Genomic DNA, 13,842 nt, shown 5'->3' on the forward strand with positions numbered 1-13,842 from the left:
TTTCCCTTAACCATTTAGTCACTTTGTCAAAGAAGGCAATGAGGTTTCTCTGGCATTGTTTTTGACACAGCCATGCCAGCTTCTATTAATTGTTTTGTTTGTTTGTAGGCGCTCACAAATGTGCTGCTTGACTATTTTTCCAGGATCTTCCCAGGCATTGATGTCAAGCTGATTTATCTGTAATTTCCTGGATACACTCCCCCCACCCTCCTTTTTTTTTGTAGATTGGAATTTCTTGCCTTTGAGATCATTGCTTTCAAAATCCACATGTCCTGGAGAAACAAAAGAGTAGCCCACATCAAGTAGAAGCTCATGTCTATCGTTCCATTGTGTTGGCTTTAAAACCCAACACGGGGAAATTATTTTATTATATAGCCCATGTCAACCCATCTGCTTTAGTGTGTTTGTTTCCAAGTCTTGGCAGTGGCAGAAAATCATGCCATCCTCAATCCTGCTTCCTTCCACCCACACTGGATAGCCAGGCATCTTAAGGGCTGTGATTAGTGGCACCCTGAGCTGAAATTCACATACTGGATATGAAAACCTTGCATTTTTGTATTCAAAGTCATTTTATTCCATAGATGGCAGCAACCATTGCATGCTGAATTGAGCTTGGGCCACTGAAAGCTTTCTCCCCCACCTCCCCCTCACCATGCTGTTCTAGAGCTGATCCTCCACAAAGAGCTTGAAGTTGGAAAGCACAACCGTCATAACCATTGCATCCTGTAGTGGAGAGAATGGAGCAGGCCTTGAGGGAGGAAGCAGGGCCACAGCTTTCAGAAACAAAGAATGGGAAAAGAAGAAGCAAAACAGATTAGCATGCTTCATGATGTAGTTAATATCAAGGTGACTTTCTCCATCCTAGATTTTTTGTATATACTGGACTATAAACACCATCAATCCAAACGGCGTAGCCCTTGGACATGTGGTTTGCCAATTATTGTAATTATTTAAAGGGCACAAGGATGGAGATGAACAGGATGTACTAGATACTATGTTCTATTCATGCACTAAATGTTTCATTGACCATATTGCATTAAGTGTCAATGCAATACAAAGAGGTAAGCCAACAAGCTGATTTTTGGAAACTTAAGCATGCAAACTCATGCTTAAAAGCAAAGTGGTCTCTACATGGCACAAAAAAAGATGCATGATGGACAGCTAAGTATGCACTATTTACTAAGCAGGGAATGATGAAAGGCATTTATACAGTACTATTGGGTTCTCCACTTGAGAAAGTCTACTGAGCAAAAGGAAGAGAGAAAGAGAGGACGAGCAGGAGGAAATAGATGAGCAGCTATCCATTAGTGAAAAGAATGGTGGTTATACCTCTTCTTCCTTCTGTGGCTCCGATTCACTTTGCCCCATGATGGCTATCAACTTTTCTTCCAAGCCTAGTCCATGAAGGACCCTGCAGGCAAGAGAAAAATGCAAATAGCTCCAGGATTATATATACTTACTTCCAGTGATCAAGTTCAGGCAGTCTCTGAGAACTGGACAAGATTGAATTGAAGAAAAAAAAGTTTGTCTATACAATAAAAATACCGGGTATAAGTTTGCTGCAGTTGTTAAATATGGACTATCTCTAAGGATTTTTTAATGCTCTAATATGCTGTGAAAAGAGCCACAGAAATAGATTTCAGAAACAGATTTGAAATATTTGTCAATATAAATTATTAACTTCAGGAAGTAGATAACAGGGAAAAAACAGTAAATATATGGAAATAAATCCGAGAAAAATGTAAGAAAAAAAAATTTTTTTTAAATACTTTATTGAATTTTTCCAGAATAAAAAGAAAATATATACAATCTCTATCTCATCAGAGGTACAGTGTTTATACAATTTGGTGAATCATACATTAAATAAACTTCATCCTTAGCTATAGGATATTCTATGCAATATAACTCAAATTCAAGTGCATAACAGGTCATGTCCTAAAGTCATATTTTTATTTTGTTCTTCAACCAATTATACCAATTTCCCCATACTTCATCATATTTAGATTTCTCCTCATTATTTAACTCACTCGTCAATTTTGCCATTTCTGCGCACTCTAGGATTTTGTTTATTAATATTTCTTCTGAGGGTGTAGATTTATTTTTGCAGTATTTCGCAAAGGCTAGTCTAGCCGCGGTTGTAATCTGGATTATGAGTTGCGTTTTGTTGTTATTAAGGCCATCTTCAGTCATACCCAGGAGGAAGAATTCTGGGGCTAGGACTATCTCCTGTCCCGTTATTTCACACAGCCAGTGTCGAATTTTTGACCAAAACTTTTTGGTCTCAGGACAGGTCCACCATAGATGATAGAAGGTGCCGACCGTTTTTCCACATTTCCAACATGTGGCTGAGAGATTTGGAAATATTTTCGCTAACCTAGCCGGGGCTAGGTACCACCTGTGTAACATTTTATAATGATTTTCTCTAAATGTTGCCGATTTTGTTATTTTATAGTTCCTATTCCAGGCCATCTCCCAGTCGTTAAAATTTAGTCTATATCCCAGGTTTTTTTCCCAAATATTTAGCTGATTTTTTGCTATGGTCTCTGCTCTATCCTCATCTAATAGGAAGTTATAAATTTTCGTTAGCATTTTCTTGTCTATTCCCCAAATAATTTTATCAAAATTTCCGTATTTAGCTTCTATACCAAATTTGTCTCTATCTTTTTGGAATCTTGAATTAAACTGAAGATAGTTCCACCAATCCAAGTTGAATCCCTGGTCCCTCAATAAATCCAAAGGTTTAAGCTTCCCTTCTTCATCAAGAATATCCTTATATGTGCCCAATTTATAATCATCTCTCCTGTTTGGGGCCGCCAACGCTTCCATAATAGAAAGCCAGTTGGGTATCTTAGTATAGATTCTCTGTCTAATTTCCTCCCACGTGCGAATAAGAGTCTCCCTAATTTTGTGTTTATGAAAGTAGGATTTTTTCTTGTTCTTTGTATCCCACAGGTGAGCATGCCATCCTTCTAGAAGATCGTGTCCTTCTAATGTCAAGATTCTCCTATCTTGTAGCTTGATCCACTCCTTGATCCAGATTATTTTTGCCGCCTTTTGATATATTTCCCAATCAGGGAGCCCGAATCCTCCCAGATTTCTTTTCCCTTGGAGTATCTTAAAAGAAATCCTCGATTTCTTACCCTCCCATAGAAAATTTCTAATATGTTTGTTCAAGTCCAGAAAGAATTTTTTATCTAGGGATATCGGGATGTTTTGAAAAAGGAACAGAATTTTAGGTAAGATGTTCATTTTAATCGCTGCTATTTTACCAATCAGGGACAATTTTAGCCTTTTCCATCTTTCAAGGTCTTGATATATATTCTGCAGTAGGGGGATATAGTTATCATCTTTTAGTGAGGAGAATCTCGCAGTAATCCATATTCCCAAATATTTTATTTTCTTAACTGCCTGGAGGCCTAATAAGTCTTCCAATTCCTTCTTTTGTGGATCTGTCATGTTTTTCACTATTATTTTAGTTTTATTCCTATTGAGTTTGAGGCCCGCCACTTCTCCATAATCCTGTATTTCCTGCATTAATTTTAAATCGGTTTCTATTGGATCTTCTATTATGAGGGCTACATCGTCTGCGAAGGCTTGGGTTTTGAATGTTTCCTTCCTGATCTTTAATCCTTTAATTTCTTTATTAGCTCTGATCTTTCTAAGTAGCACCTCTAACGCCAAAATATAAAGTAGGGGGGATAGGGGGCAACCCTGCCTCACTCCTTTTTGGATCTGAAATACCTGAGTTCTGTCTCCATTCACTAATATGTTTGCCCTCTGATTTTGGTAGATATTCTCGATCATCTTCCTAAAGTTGGTCCCAAATCCCATTAAGTCAATTTGATTAATCATGAAAGTCCAATTCAAATTGTCGAATGCCTTTTGGGCATCGACGAACATTAGGGCCAGCTGTTTTTCAGGGTGTTGTTCATAGAATTCTATGGTGTTCAAAACAATTCTCAAGTTGTCTCTGATCTGTCTCCCTGGAAGAAAACCGTTTTGATCTTTATGGATCCACCGATTTAAAAAATTTTTAAGCCTCTCCGCAATTATGTTCATGAACAGTTTGTAATCTGCATTCAGCAATGAGATGGGTCTATAATTTGATATCTGCTTCGGGTCGGCACCTTCTTTCAGAATGAGCGTCAAATACGCTTCCCTCCAAGAATCTGGAATTGTTATACCAGCTAGGGCCTCATTAAATATTTCTAGTAATTCTAGTTTCAGGACTTCATCAAATTTTTGATATATTTCCCCAGGGAGACCATCTGGGCCTGGGGTTTTGTTCTTCTTTATTTTAGAGAGGGCAGTTTTTAATTCCTCTATAGTGATCTTTTCGTTCAACATTTCCTTTTCTTCTTCAGAGATTAGAGGTAAGCTAGCTTCCAACAAATACTGTTCTACCTTGTTTGACTCAATTCCTTCATTTTTGTATAGGCATTCGTAAAATTTTTTTATGTTTTCTAATTTATCTTCTTCCTTCGTCAGAAGGTTACCCTGAGAGTCTTCTAGTACTAGTATTTGATTTTTTTTCCTTCTCTTTTTTTAATTTATACGCCAGCCATCTCCCCAACTTATTAGCATTCTCAAAACAATAATGTTTGGATCTTTTTATTTTTTGTGCCATCTCCTCCTGGTCCAATAAATTCAATCTATGTCTCGCCATCGACCACTGTTGTTTAATCGCCTCATCTCCCGGGCATTGCTGGAGTTCATCTTCAGCTTGTAATAGCTTTTTGGTAAGCTCTTCCCTGATCTTTCTTTTTTCTTTGTTTTGGAAGGCAGTATATGAGATGGCTACCCCTCTCACATAAGCCTTCATGGTGTCCCACACAATTTCTTTGGCTGTCTCTTAGTTCCCGTTTTCTATGAAGAAGCGTTTGACTTCTTCATTCAGTTTCAGTGTAAACTGTTTATCATTTAGTAGATTGGTCCTTAAGCTCCATCTCTGTTGTTTTCTCTTGGTATCGTGGTGCCAGCTAATTTCAAGAAACTTATGGTCTGCCCAGGCATTTGTGCACATATTAACCTTTTTAATTTCTAGGCCCAGTTTTCTGGTAGCCCAGACCATATCTATTCTAGACCAAGAGTTCTGTGGCATTGAGTAAAAAGTAAATTGTCTATCCTGGGGGTATAGAGTACGCCACATATCTATTAGATTTATCTCATCCACCAAGTCAAAGAAGGTCTTTGGTAAGGGAGCTCTTTTATTCTTTTTAATTACATTTGTAATCTTTGTTTGGGTCAACAATTCCATTAAAGTCCCCTAGCATGCATATTTCGTTATGAGCCCATTTTGTCAGCTGTTGATGCAGTTTCCGATAAAATTTCCCTTGTTTTTTGTTCGGGGCATACACCCCTACCAATAACAACTTAGAATTACCTCTCGTTATTTCTACTATAAGTATTCTCCCTTTTTCATCTTTATATTTACATTCTGCCTCTATTCCTTTCTTGACATAAATAGCAACCCCCCTTTTTCTTTTCTCAGCTAATGAAAGAAATACTTTACCAAATTTAGTATAATTTAGATAGTTGGCTTCATCTTTTTTTATATGGACCTCCTGAATACAGATTATATCAGGATTCTGTTTCACCAATTTCGACAATATTATCTTTCTTTTTTTATAGTCATTTAAGCCATTCACGTTTAACGATATGATCTTTGTATCGTTCATTCCTGTGGTTGGTCTCTGATCTCTAGTTCTTATTTACCTTTAAGGTTACTGCTCTTACTGGTCTAGTTTTTTTCCCTTTTTCTTCTGTATCTTCCTTCTTCTTCTCCTCTTCTATGTCTTCCCTTGTGCTTTGTTCTTGAGATGTCTCTTCTTCCGTATTCGCTATTTCAATTTCCTCCTTACTAGTTTGTTCCTCTTCTCCTCCCCTTAATTGATCTAGGAAGTCTTGGGCATCACTTAAACAGTCGATTTTAATTTTCCTCCCTTGCCATGATATTAACATTCCTTCTGGCAAGAGCCACCTAAATATTATGCTTCTCCTATTTAATTGATTTGTCAGAAATCTGTAGTTTTTCCTCCTTTCCCTCACTCTCCTTGGAATTTGTTTTAAGATATTCACTTCTTTTCCCCCATAGATAATTTTTTCCTCTATACAGGGCTATATTATACAGAATGTCTCTCACTTTTTTTCTAGCGAAGTGAACATGAACCTCTCTAGGGAGCCTGTTTCTTCTCACGTAATTTGTTTGGACTCTGTACACCTCGTCAATCTCTCGAATTATTTCCTGCTTGTCTTGTTGGAGGGTCTCTGCGATCAACTCAGCCATCTTATCTCCTAGGTCCTCTTCTTTATCTTCCAGTATGTTTTGGAATCGAAGGTAAAACGAGGCCTTATCCATCTCGAGTTGTATCAGGGCGTCTTCTGTTTCTTTGTTCTGCGCCAACAAAGTTTGATCAACTATATCCAATTTCTTCTCGTTTTTTTCAATCCTTTGTTCTGCTTTTTGAATTCTATTCTCATTGCTGGCAATAGCAGTTTGAATCTCATTCATTTTAGAATCAAGTGCATGTATGTCTGATTTTAATTCAGAATGACTGTTCAAAAGTTTCTCTTGCATCGCAAGCATGGTTTCTTGTATTGATAGCAGAGACGATTGTACCGTTTGCAGCGTTGGGGTTACTGGGGGTTTGTCTGTTTTCTGGAGACCTTCTACTGATTTCTGGGTGGCTGGGGATGACATTGCTAAGGTGGGGACAGATGGTGCTTTTTTACCGGTTTTTGCAATTGTTGATGTCAAACTTGCCATTTCTTTCAAAAGCGATTTTTGGTCTCTTATTATATCCTCTATCTTTCTCCAAATAGTCATCCAATGGCACTTGCCACGTTTTGCTCCGGGGTGCTATCTTAAATCCTTATTAAGCTCCTTTATTAATTCCCAATACGCTCTTAATAAATTTCAGTTAATGCTTAATTTCTAAATTACTAAAATAGGATAGTTCAACGTTTCCAACAAGCAACAATCACTACCTATATAATTCTTATATAGTTAAGTTCAACCTTAATATAAGTATTAATAACGATGAATTAATAAGTTAATAAGTTCTCTCTATAGTTTTTATATATCTAGATTCAAACCTTAATATAAAATATTAATATAAATAAATTACTAAGTGCTACCCGTAAAGATAAATATTCTAGATTAGATAAATTGATAAATATGACTAGATAGATATGTATAGGTATAATATATGATATAATAGGTTAATTCATTAAATACAAATCTAAGTTCTTAATTATAAATATGTCTAATGGCTATTGGATATAATCAATACTTGATTTTTATATTTCTATATTCTATATTCTTAACAATCAACAAGTCTAGTTAATAGTAGTTATAAAAATAATTTTAAAAATCAAAGTTCAAGTGTTAGAATCACAGATGCTCCAAAAGAGGAGAAGGGAGAATAAATATAAGTGTATATATGTTGTTATATAGTGTTTACGAAGTTGTAGGTTTTCACCTCGCCGCTCTACTGGGCTCCAGCACTTCTCGATAATAAATCTCCCTGCTAGAGCATCTTCTTGTTCGTCCTCTGCTGTTTCACTCTTTCCGTTCAATGGGCGCACTTCCTGTTTCGCTGAAGCTCTCAAAAAACAAATCACAAATTTCTCCTGCTTCCTTTCCACCTCGTTCGCGAAACACAACGCCAGCCACACCGATAGTCTTTTCTTTTCTTTTCCCTCTCACCGCCCCATCCGGAGCTCTTTGTAAAGGCAATCTACTCCCTCTGTATCTCTCGTCAGCTCGCCGGCTTCTCGGGTCTCCGTGGTTGCGATCTGCTCTACCCTCTCCGTCGCCGCCTCACACCGAGCCAAGCACTCCTCTCCCGACTCCACCGACCTCCTCTTTCAACACTCAATCACTCCAGGGTATGGGAAAAAGGCTTTAAATCTGACACAGCACCTCCGATCTCCTTCTTAGCTTCCCGTCTTTTGCTGGCTGTTGCAGCTTCAGGCCCGCCATCAATGGCCGGCTCACCGCGTTGGATCGACAGAGCCGCCCGATCTAGCGGGAAGTGGTCGCACCCCACTTTCCCACTTGCCTGGCTTCCTCTTTTGTCCACAGGACTCTCCGGGCCCCACGCCCCCAAAGGGATCCCCAAAACGCGGTGATAAGAGGTGTTGAGGAGCAGCGAGCACTCACTCAACACCCTATCGCTGCAAATCACCAACCGGAAGTCAAAATGTAAGAAAATTTATATTAATTAATCCAAAGCTCCCATGAAGGCAATGAATCCAAATGAAGTAAACATAAAAGTCAGATGAATCTGTAGTTACAGTTAATGTCAGACCTGCCCCAGTCCGATCTCTTAGGAAAGAAAGATCCTCGACTCCATTTGGTTGAAGTGATAGGTTTTTTTGCTAAAAGATGTTGGTTTCAGTAGAATCAGGCTCTAAATTTCCCATGCTCAAAAGATACAGAAAGTTTCCACACATTCCAGCCCTCCCTCCATGACCAGTCTGCTGTCAGCTAATAAGAGTCTGCCTAGGTATTTTGAGAACACTGAGATGTTCACATTCTTTCTTAGGGCGCATGGCCTTGGGTGCTGGCACAAACTGGTTCCAAGCTCTCCTGCTCTTTGTCAATCTGTCATTCCCCCCTCCTAATTTCACATCACATACACACACATGTTGATTGCCATTTTCCCCCCTGCCATGTCCCCCTCCTCCCTCCTAGACTTTGATGGCAGGATGCCAGCAAGGCACCACGCCGAAGATGGCACACCTGACAGTTATTTTGAATTCAGTATATATTACATTTAAAGTGATTTACAAAAAGAACAGAAAAGTAACATACTATTTATTAAGGTTGTTCAGCGCTTCAAAAAAAATTTTTGTTATATGTTTTTTATTTTATTTTTATATATACACCAACATCAGTACATGAACAGCATCTGGGTATCATTCATTTTGATACAAATGACAATACTAATATCAATAATATTTGTTACATTAAGTTTATATACTCCTAGTATTAATACTCATATTTGTATTAAGATATAGTCCTTCATTATTTAATTATTCAGTATTTCAATGTACCATTCTAGTGCCAATTATTATTTAAGCATGCATAATAATACCATCTTTCAACCTGTAATCTTAGTTATTTAGATTATTCTATTTAGTCAGGCCATCTTTACTAATCCTACTGTAATACACATATTGTATTATAATATAATCCCATTACTCGATCCTGACAACAATCACCATATTATTTAAACATACATATTAAATACATCTTTCAATCTCTAATCTTTCATCTAATTATTGCTTTTATTGCTTTATTCTATTATTTAAAAATGTATATCCTTATTTCTACTTCTATACTAACTTTTAAACTGGTCCCTATTATATTAAAAAGGGGGGGGGGACATTTCCTTTCTATCCATCATCCCTTGCCCGTTTTAATATTTCAATTCTTATTTATTTTTTGGCATGCCTCCCATACTCTGTTCTTGGATCTTTGTCTCTATCTACATCTACATTTTTACTATTTAGTCTGAGTACTCCTCCCATCTCTATCCTCTTATGCTGCCAAGCCTCCAGAATGTCTGCTCAAACCCCTATCTCTTTTTCAATGGTATCTTCCCATTCCATTTTTAAATCTCTTAAAATATTTTTCCCTGATTTGTTTCATTAATCATTATAATCCTTATTTTCTTCTCTTTCTTCTCTTCTTGTTTTGTTTGCTGATTTGTCTGTTCTGTCTTTTCCTCCATTCTTTACATTGTCTCCCCCCTTTCCTGGACATCTTGATCTTTATTCATTGTCCCTTGTAAAATATTTTCTATTTTCCCATCTATGCTTTGCACTAAATTGTTTATCTCCCTAAAGTTCTTTGTCATAGTGTCCTTAATGCTTTGGAACATCAACAATATTTCTTTTGAACTTCCACTCATTTCCCCCATATGGAACATCTCATCTTATTTTAATAAAGTCTACTTTTACTCAATAATCCAACAACCAGTCAGGCCTAATGTTGCTCCTTGAAGAATACAATAGTCACAGTTCTTTTATATCCCAGGATTATTCAATCAGATGTTCAGGTAGCCCAGGAAGCTCTCCAAATATCTTCTTATATCCCCTCTATAAGTTTAGTCATATATCTTAGCATTCAAAAATTGCTTTACTTATGTATCTTCCTTGTTCTCACAATTGAACCTCCCATAATCATAAGGTAGATAAGTATAGAATAGTAAGTATCGCCAGTTCTCCAAATAAATGTTATTTTTCTTATCAAAAATTTTCCCAGTGTTATAGAGTATGATATATTTTCATTCATCAGTAGATGGCGCTCACAGTTTAGGCTTCAGCATTGTCTCAGTTCTAACAGGTATTTCATCCAATTTTAATTTGATTTATAAAAGCAAAGTGAATTATTAAAGTAGATAGATCCAGCATTGTGAAATGCCTTTCCAAAATAACACCTACCCAATTTAGCCATCCAATTGTCTGTGCTTTGACATTTTTAACTTTTCCCCTCTTAATTCTTTTCTTTCCGGTCATCCATTTATTCTTTTCAAAGTTGCAATATGAGTCTTTTAGCTATAGTAAGGGCAGGCAGAATCCATTTATGTTTTTCAGTTGTCAAATTCCACGTAGTATGTAGGTTGTTCAAGAAAGTATGGTGGGACCGGAAGTTGGCAAATGGGCCATTTTCGGCCTCCAGAGGGCCTCTGGGGAGTGGGGGTGGGGAAGGCCCTTTTTGCCCTCCCCAAACTCCTAGAAAGGCTCTGGAGCCTGAGGGGAGAGAAAAACAGGCCTTTCCCACCACCTCCCGAGGCCCTCCGGAGGCAGGAAACAGCCTGTTTCCCTACTTCCGATGGGCCCAGAAGGCCCAAAAATCAGCTGGCCAGTGTGCACATGCACCAGAACTGAACTCACGTGCCCACCGATATGGCTACATGTGCCACCTGTAGCACACGTGCCATAGGTTCACCATCACAGGACTTGACTCATGTAAATGGTGATTGTTTAGATGATAGGCAAGATGGATGAAATCACTATCCTCATTATGAAACTCCTACTGCAGAAAACTTATGTTATTCATGGTCATATTTTATAAGCAAAGTAAGGATAATCAACCAAATTGCTAGTTTTAATCCATCCCTTATGCAGGTAGTCCTCAATTTACGACCATAATTGAGCCCAAAAATTCTGTTGTTAAGTGAGATATTTGTTAAGTGAGTTTTGCCCCATTGTGTGACCTTTCTTGCCACAGTTGTTAAGTGAATCATTTGTTAAATTAGTAATCCAATTGTTAAGTGAATCTGGCTTCCCCATTGACTTTGCTTGTCAGAAGGTCACAAAAGGTGATCACATAACCTTGACAAACCTTGACCTCAAACACCGGTCATAAATATGAACCAGTTGCCAAGCATCCGAATTTTGATCATATAATCATAGGGATGTTACAAAGGTTGTAACTTTGAAAAATGGTCATAAGTCACATTTTTCACTGCTGTTCTAACTCTGAATGATCACTAAACAAACTGTTGTAGGTTGAGGACTACCTGTACTTCTGGAAAACTAAAAGCAAGCTCTGTCCTCTTCTTACAATGTCTAATCTACAAGCATACAACTGAATAATTGACATAAATAATGGCAATACCTTATAATATCTGTATTAAACTTTTATCCAGAGTGGCATTTCTACAAAAATGGTACATTATTAGGGAAATAGAAACTAGATTTGAGTAAATTTAGCTTTATGATAAGGACTTTCAAAGTTTTTTTTAAAAAAAACCCACACACACAAGCAATTTCTCACATTATTAAATAAATCAATATACAATATAGGAAACTATATAATTCATATCCAATGAAAATTATAGACAAACTCAGTCTACACATTAGTGGGAATGATAGTGATAGTCAGGGACAGTGCTGTAAAAAGATAAGCTTAGACAGCCACAACTGCACAATCAGAAATATCTGATCCCAGATGGAGATCTAGCCCGGACATGGGCTCCTGTTCTATTATTGGGTCTCTAATCTGGAAATATAGCACACATGTAGAAAGACACACTGTCTTGCAAAAAAGTACTTACCTAAATCTAGGTAAACATTGGATAATTAGTACTGCACAAAGCTGTCAGCCAACAAATAAAACTGCTCACGCCCTTCCCTTGAAAACAATTTAGCCTTCAAAGAATATGCCCCATAGCAGTTTTGTTCAAGGGATGAACATTTGTGGCACACATTTGTTTTTGTTTTTTCCTGAACCACAGTGGCTTCGACAGAGTGCTTAACTGCAAAAACAAAACTATCCTTCCTGCAAGTTGTACAATATCAGGAACTTGAGCTACTGCTGCCCAAAGCTGAAACAATTGCTTCACTCTCTGAGTTTGTACATCTGTCCTATTCTTAAGAAACCACCTCCTTAGGCTATAGTGCACAAAGAAGATAAACAGAAGCTGTTTATTACCCCAGAGAGTAGCTGCCCTGGCCTGAAGAAGGAGAAAACAAATAGGAATTTCTGAAGCACTCTGATAGCACCTTTTCAGACTATTTTTTATTAAAAGATGACCTACAAGGTCCCTTCCAACTCTGTTAATCTGTATCTGTATCAAAAGGCGTAAGAGCTTTTGTGAACTATGGCTCACTTCATCAGATGCAGTGCAGCAGAGTGACTAAACTATTGTAAATTTTAAATTGGGATGAAAGTTGGGGTGAGTGGGTAAAAAAGGGAAGACAAAAGAGAGTGTAGCTATGCAAATCCTGGTTACATATAAAAAAATATTAGAGAACTATTAAAATTAACTGATTTAAAAAAAAACGCCTTAGACTTCAATAAGTTAACCAAAAATATAAGAAATATCCTATAACCAGATCAAATGGCTGATTTGTAAAGTCTTTAGTCTCATTTCTAAATTTCTAGAAAGCAAATAAAAACTCCAAGTTATTATTATTATTTATTAAATATAAATTATTTTATAAAATTTATAGACCATATATCTTTCAATTAAATTAGATTAAAGGGAATGTTATATGTAATACATCTTATGTAACTGTAATGCACCTATGAATTTTTCTTTCCATTAAATATTTTTCTTTTGGTAATTTGGAATACTAAAGTTGAATACTAATCTCTTCCACATACACTTGAGGCAAATTTTCCCAGTCATTTTTCTGATCTGGGATTAGGATTCACACACACACACACATATGGCAGTGATGGCCGAGTGCTGAAAAGGGAGCACATCACGCGCGCTCATCAGGGCTGCGACCAGGAAGAGGAGTTGCCCAGGAGGCATGTGCGCATCAGATAAAGTACTTCTGGTTTCCGGCAAGAAAGTCTTCCAGTTACTGCCGCGCATACACATGCGCCGATCAGCTGGCCGGCGTGTATGCTCACGCCGGAAAATGGAAGACTTGCTCTTCCAGTTTTCAGCACTGCCGCACGCACAAAGGCCAGCTGATTATCACACGCGCATGAATGCCAGAAACCCAGAAGGGGAATGGGCGACGCCATGCGTGCCAGGAGACACATGACTCCGTGTGCCACTTCGGGCACGCGTGCCATAGGTTCATCATCACGGATATATGTTATATATATATAAACTATGGGTGGCCAATGGTACGATGGGTGGCAGATATATAGATATATAGATATATAATTGTATATGTATATGCATATGCATATGTACCATGTTTCCCCGAAAATATGACCTATTCAAAAAGTAAGGCTTAGCTCAATTTTTTTGCGGTGGGACTAATATACCAGGGGTGAAATGCTCCCGGTTTGGATTGGATCGCCCGATCTGGTAGCGATGGAGGTGGGTGGTTCGGAGAACCGGTAGCAAAAATCCCTGCCTCACC

The 13,842-nt window shown here is 37.7% G+C and overlaps 1 protein-coding gene across 21 annotated transcripts in view; it reads right to left on the reverse strand.

Annotated features, from left to right (window-relative positions):
* PNPLA6 (patatin like domain 6, lysophospholipase) overlaps positions 1-13,842 on the reverse strand; it is a 142,445-nt gene that overhangs the window by 119,513 nt on the left and 9,090 nt on the right. For 17 of the 21 annotated variants that reach the window (XR_015732800.1, XR_015732799.1, XR_004594812.3 and 14 more), the window contains exon 2: positions 1,330-1,411. The exons of 1 other annotated variant lie outside the window; for it this stretch is intronic. Coding sequence is in view for 14 of the 20 variants with exons in the window: in XM_034437816.3 (XP_034293707.1) it covers positions 1,330-1,411 (82 nt within the window). In the remaining 6 variants the exon portion in view is untranslated. Of the gene's footprint in view, positions 1-651; positions 774-1,329; positions 1,412-13,842 lie in introns of those variants that run through there. 3 more of the 21 variants (XM_087888517.1, XM_087888514.1, XM_034437815.3) reach the window with 1 other exon arrangement.

Source organism: Pantherophis guttatus, chromosome 2, assembly GCF_059756535.1.
Source record: "Pantherophis guttatus breed Tessera chromosome 2, ASM5975653v1, whole genome shotgun sequence".
Lineage (NCBI taxonomy): Eukaryota > Metazoa > Chordata > Lepidosauria > Squamata > Colubridae > Pantherophis > Pantherophis guttatus.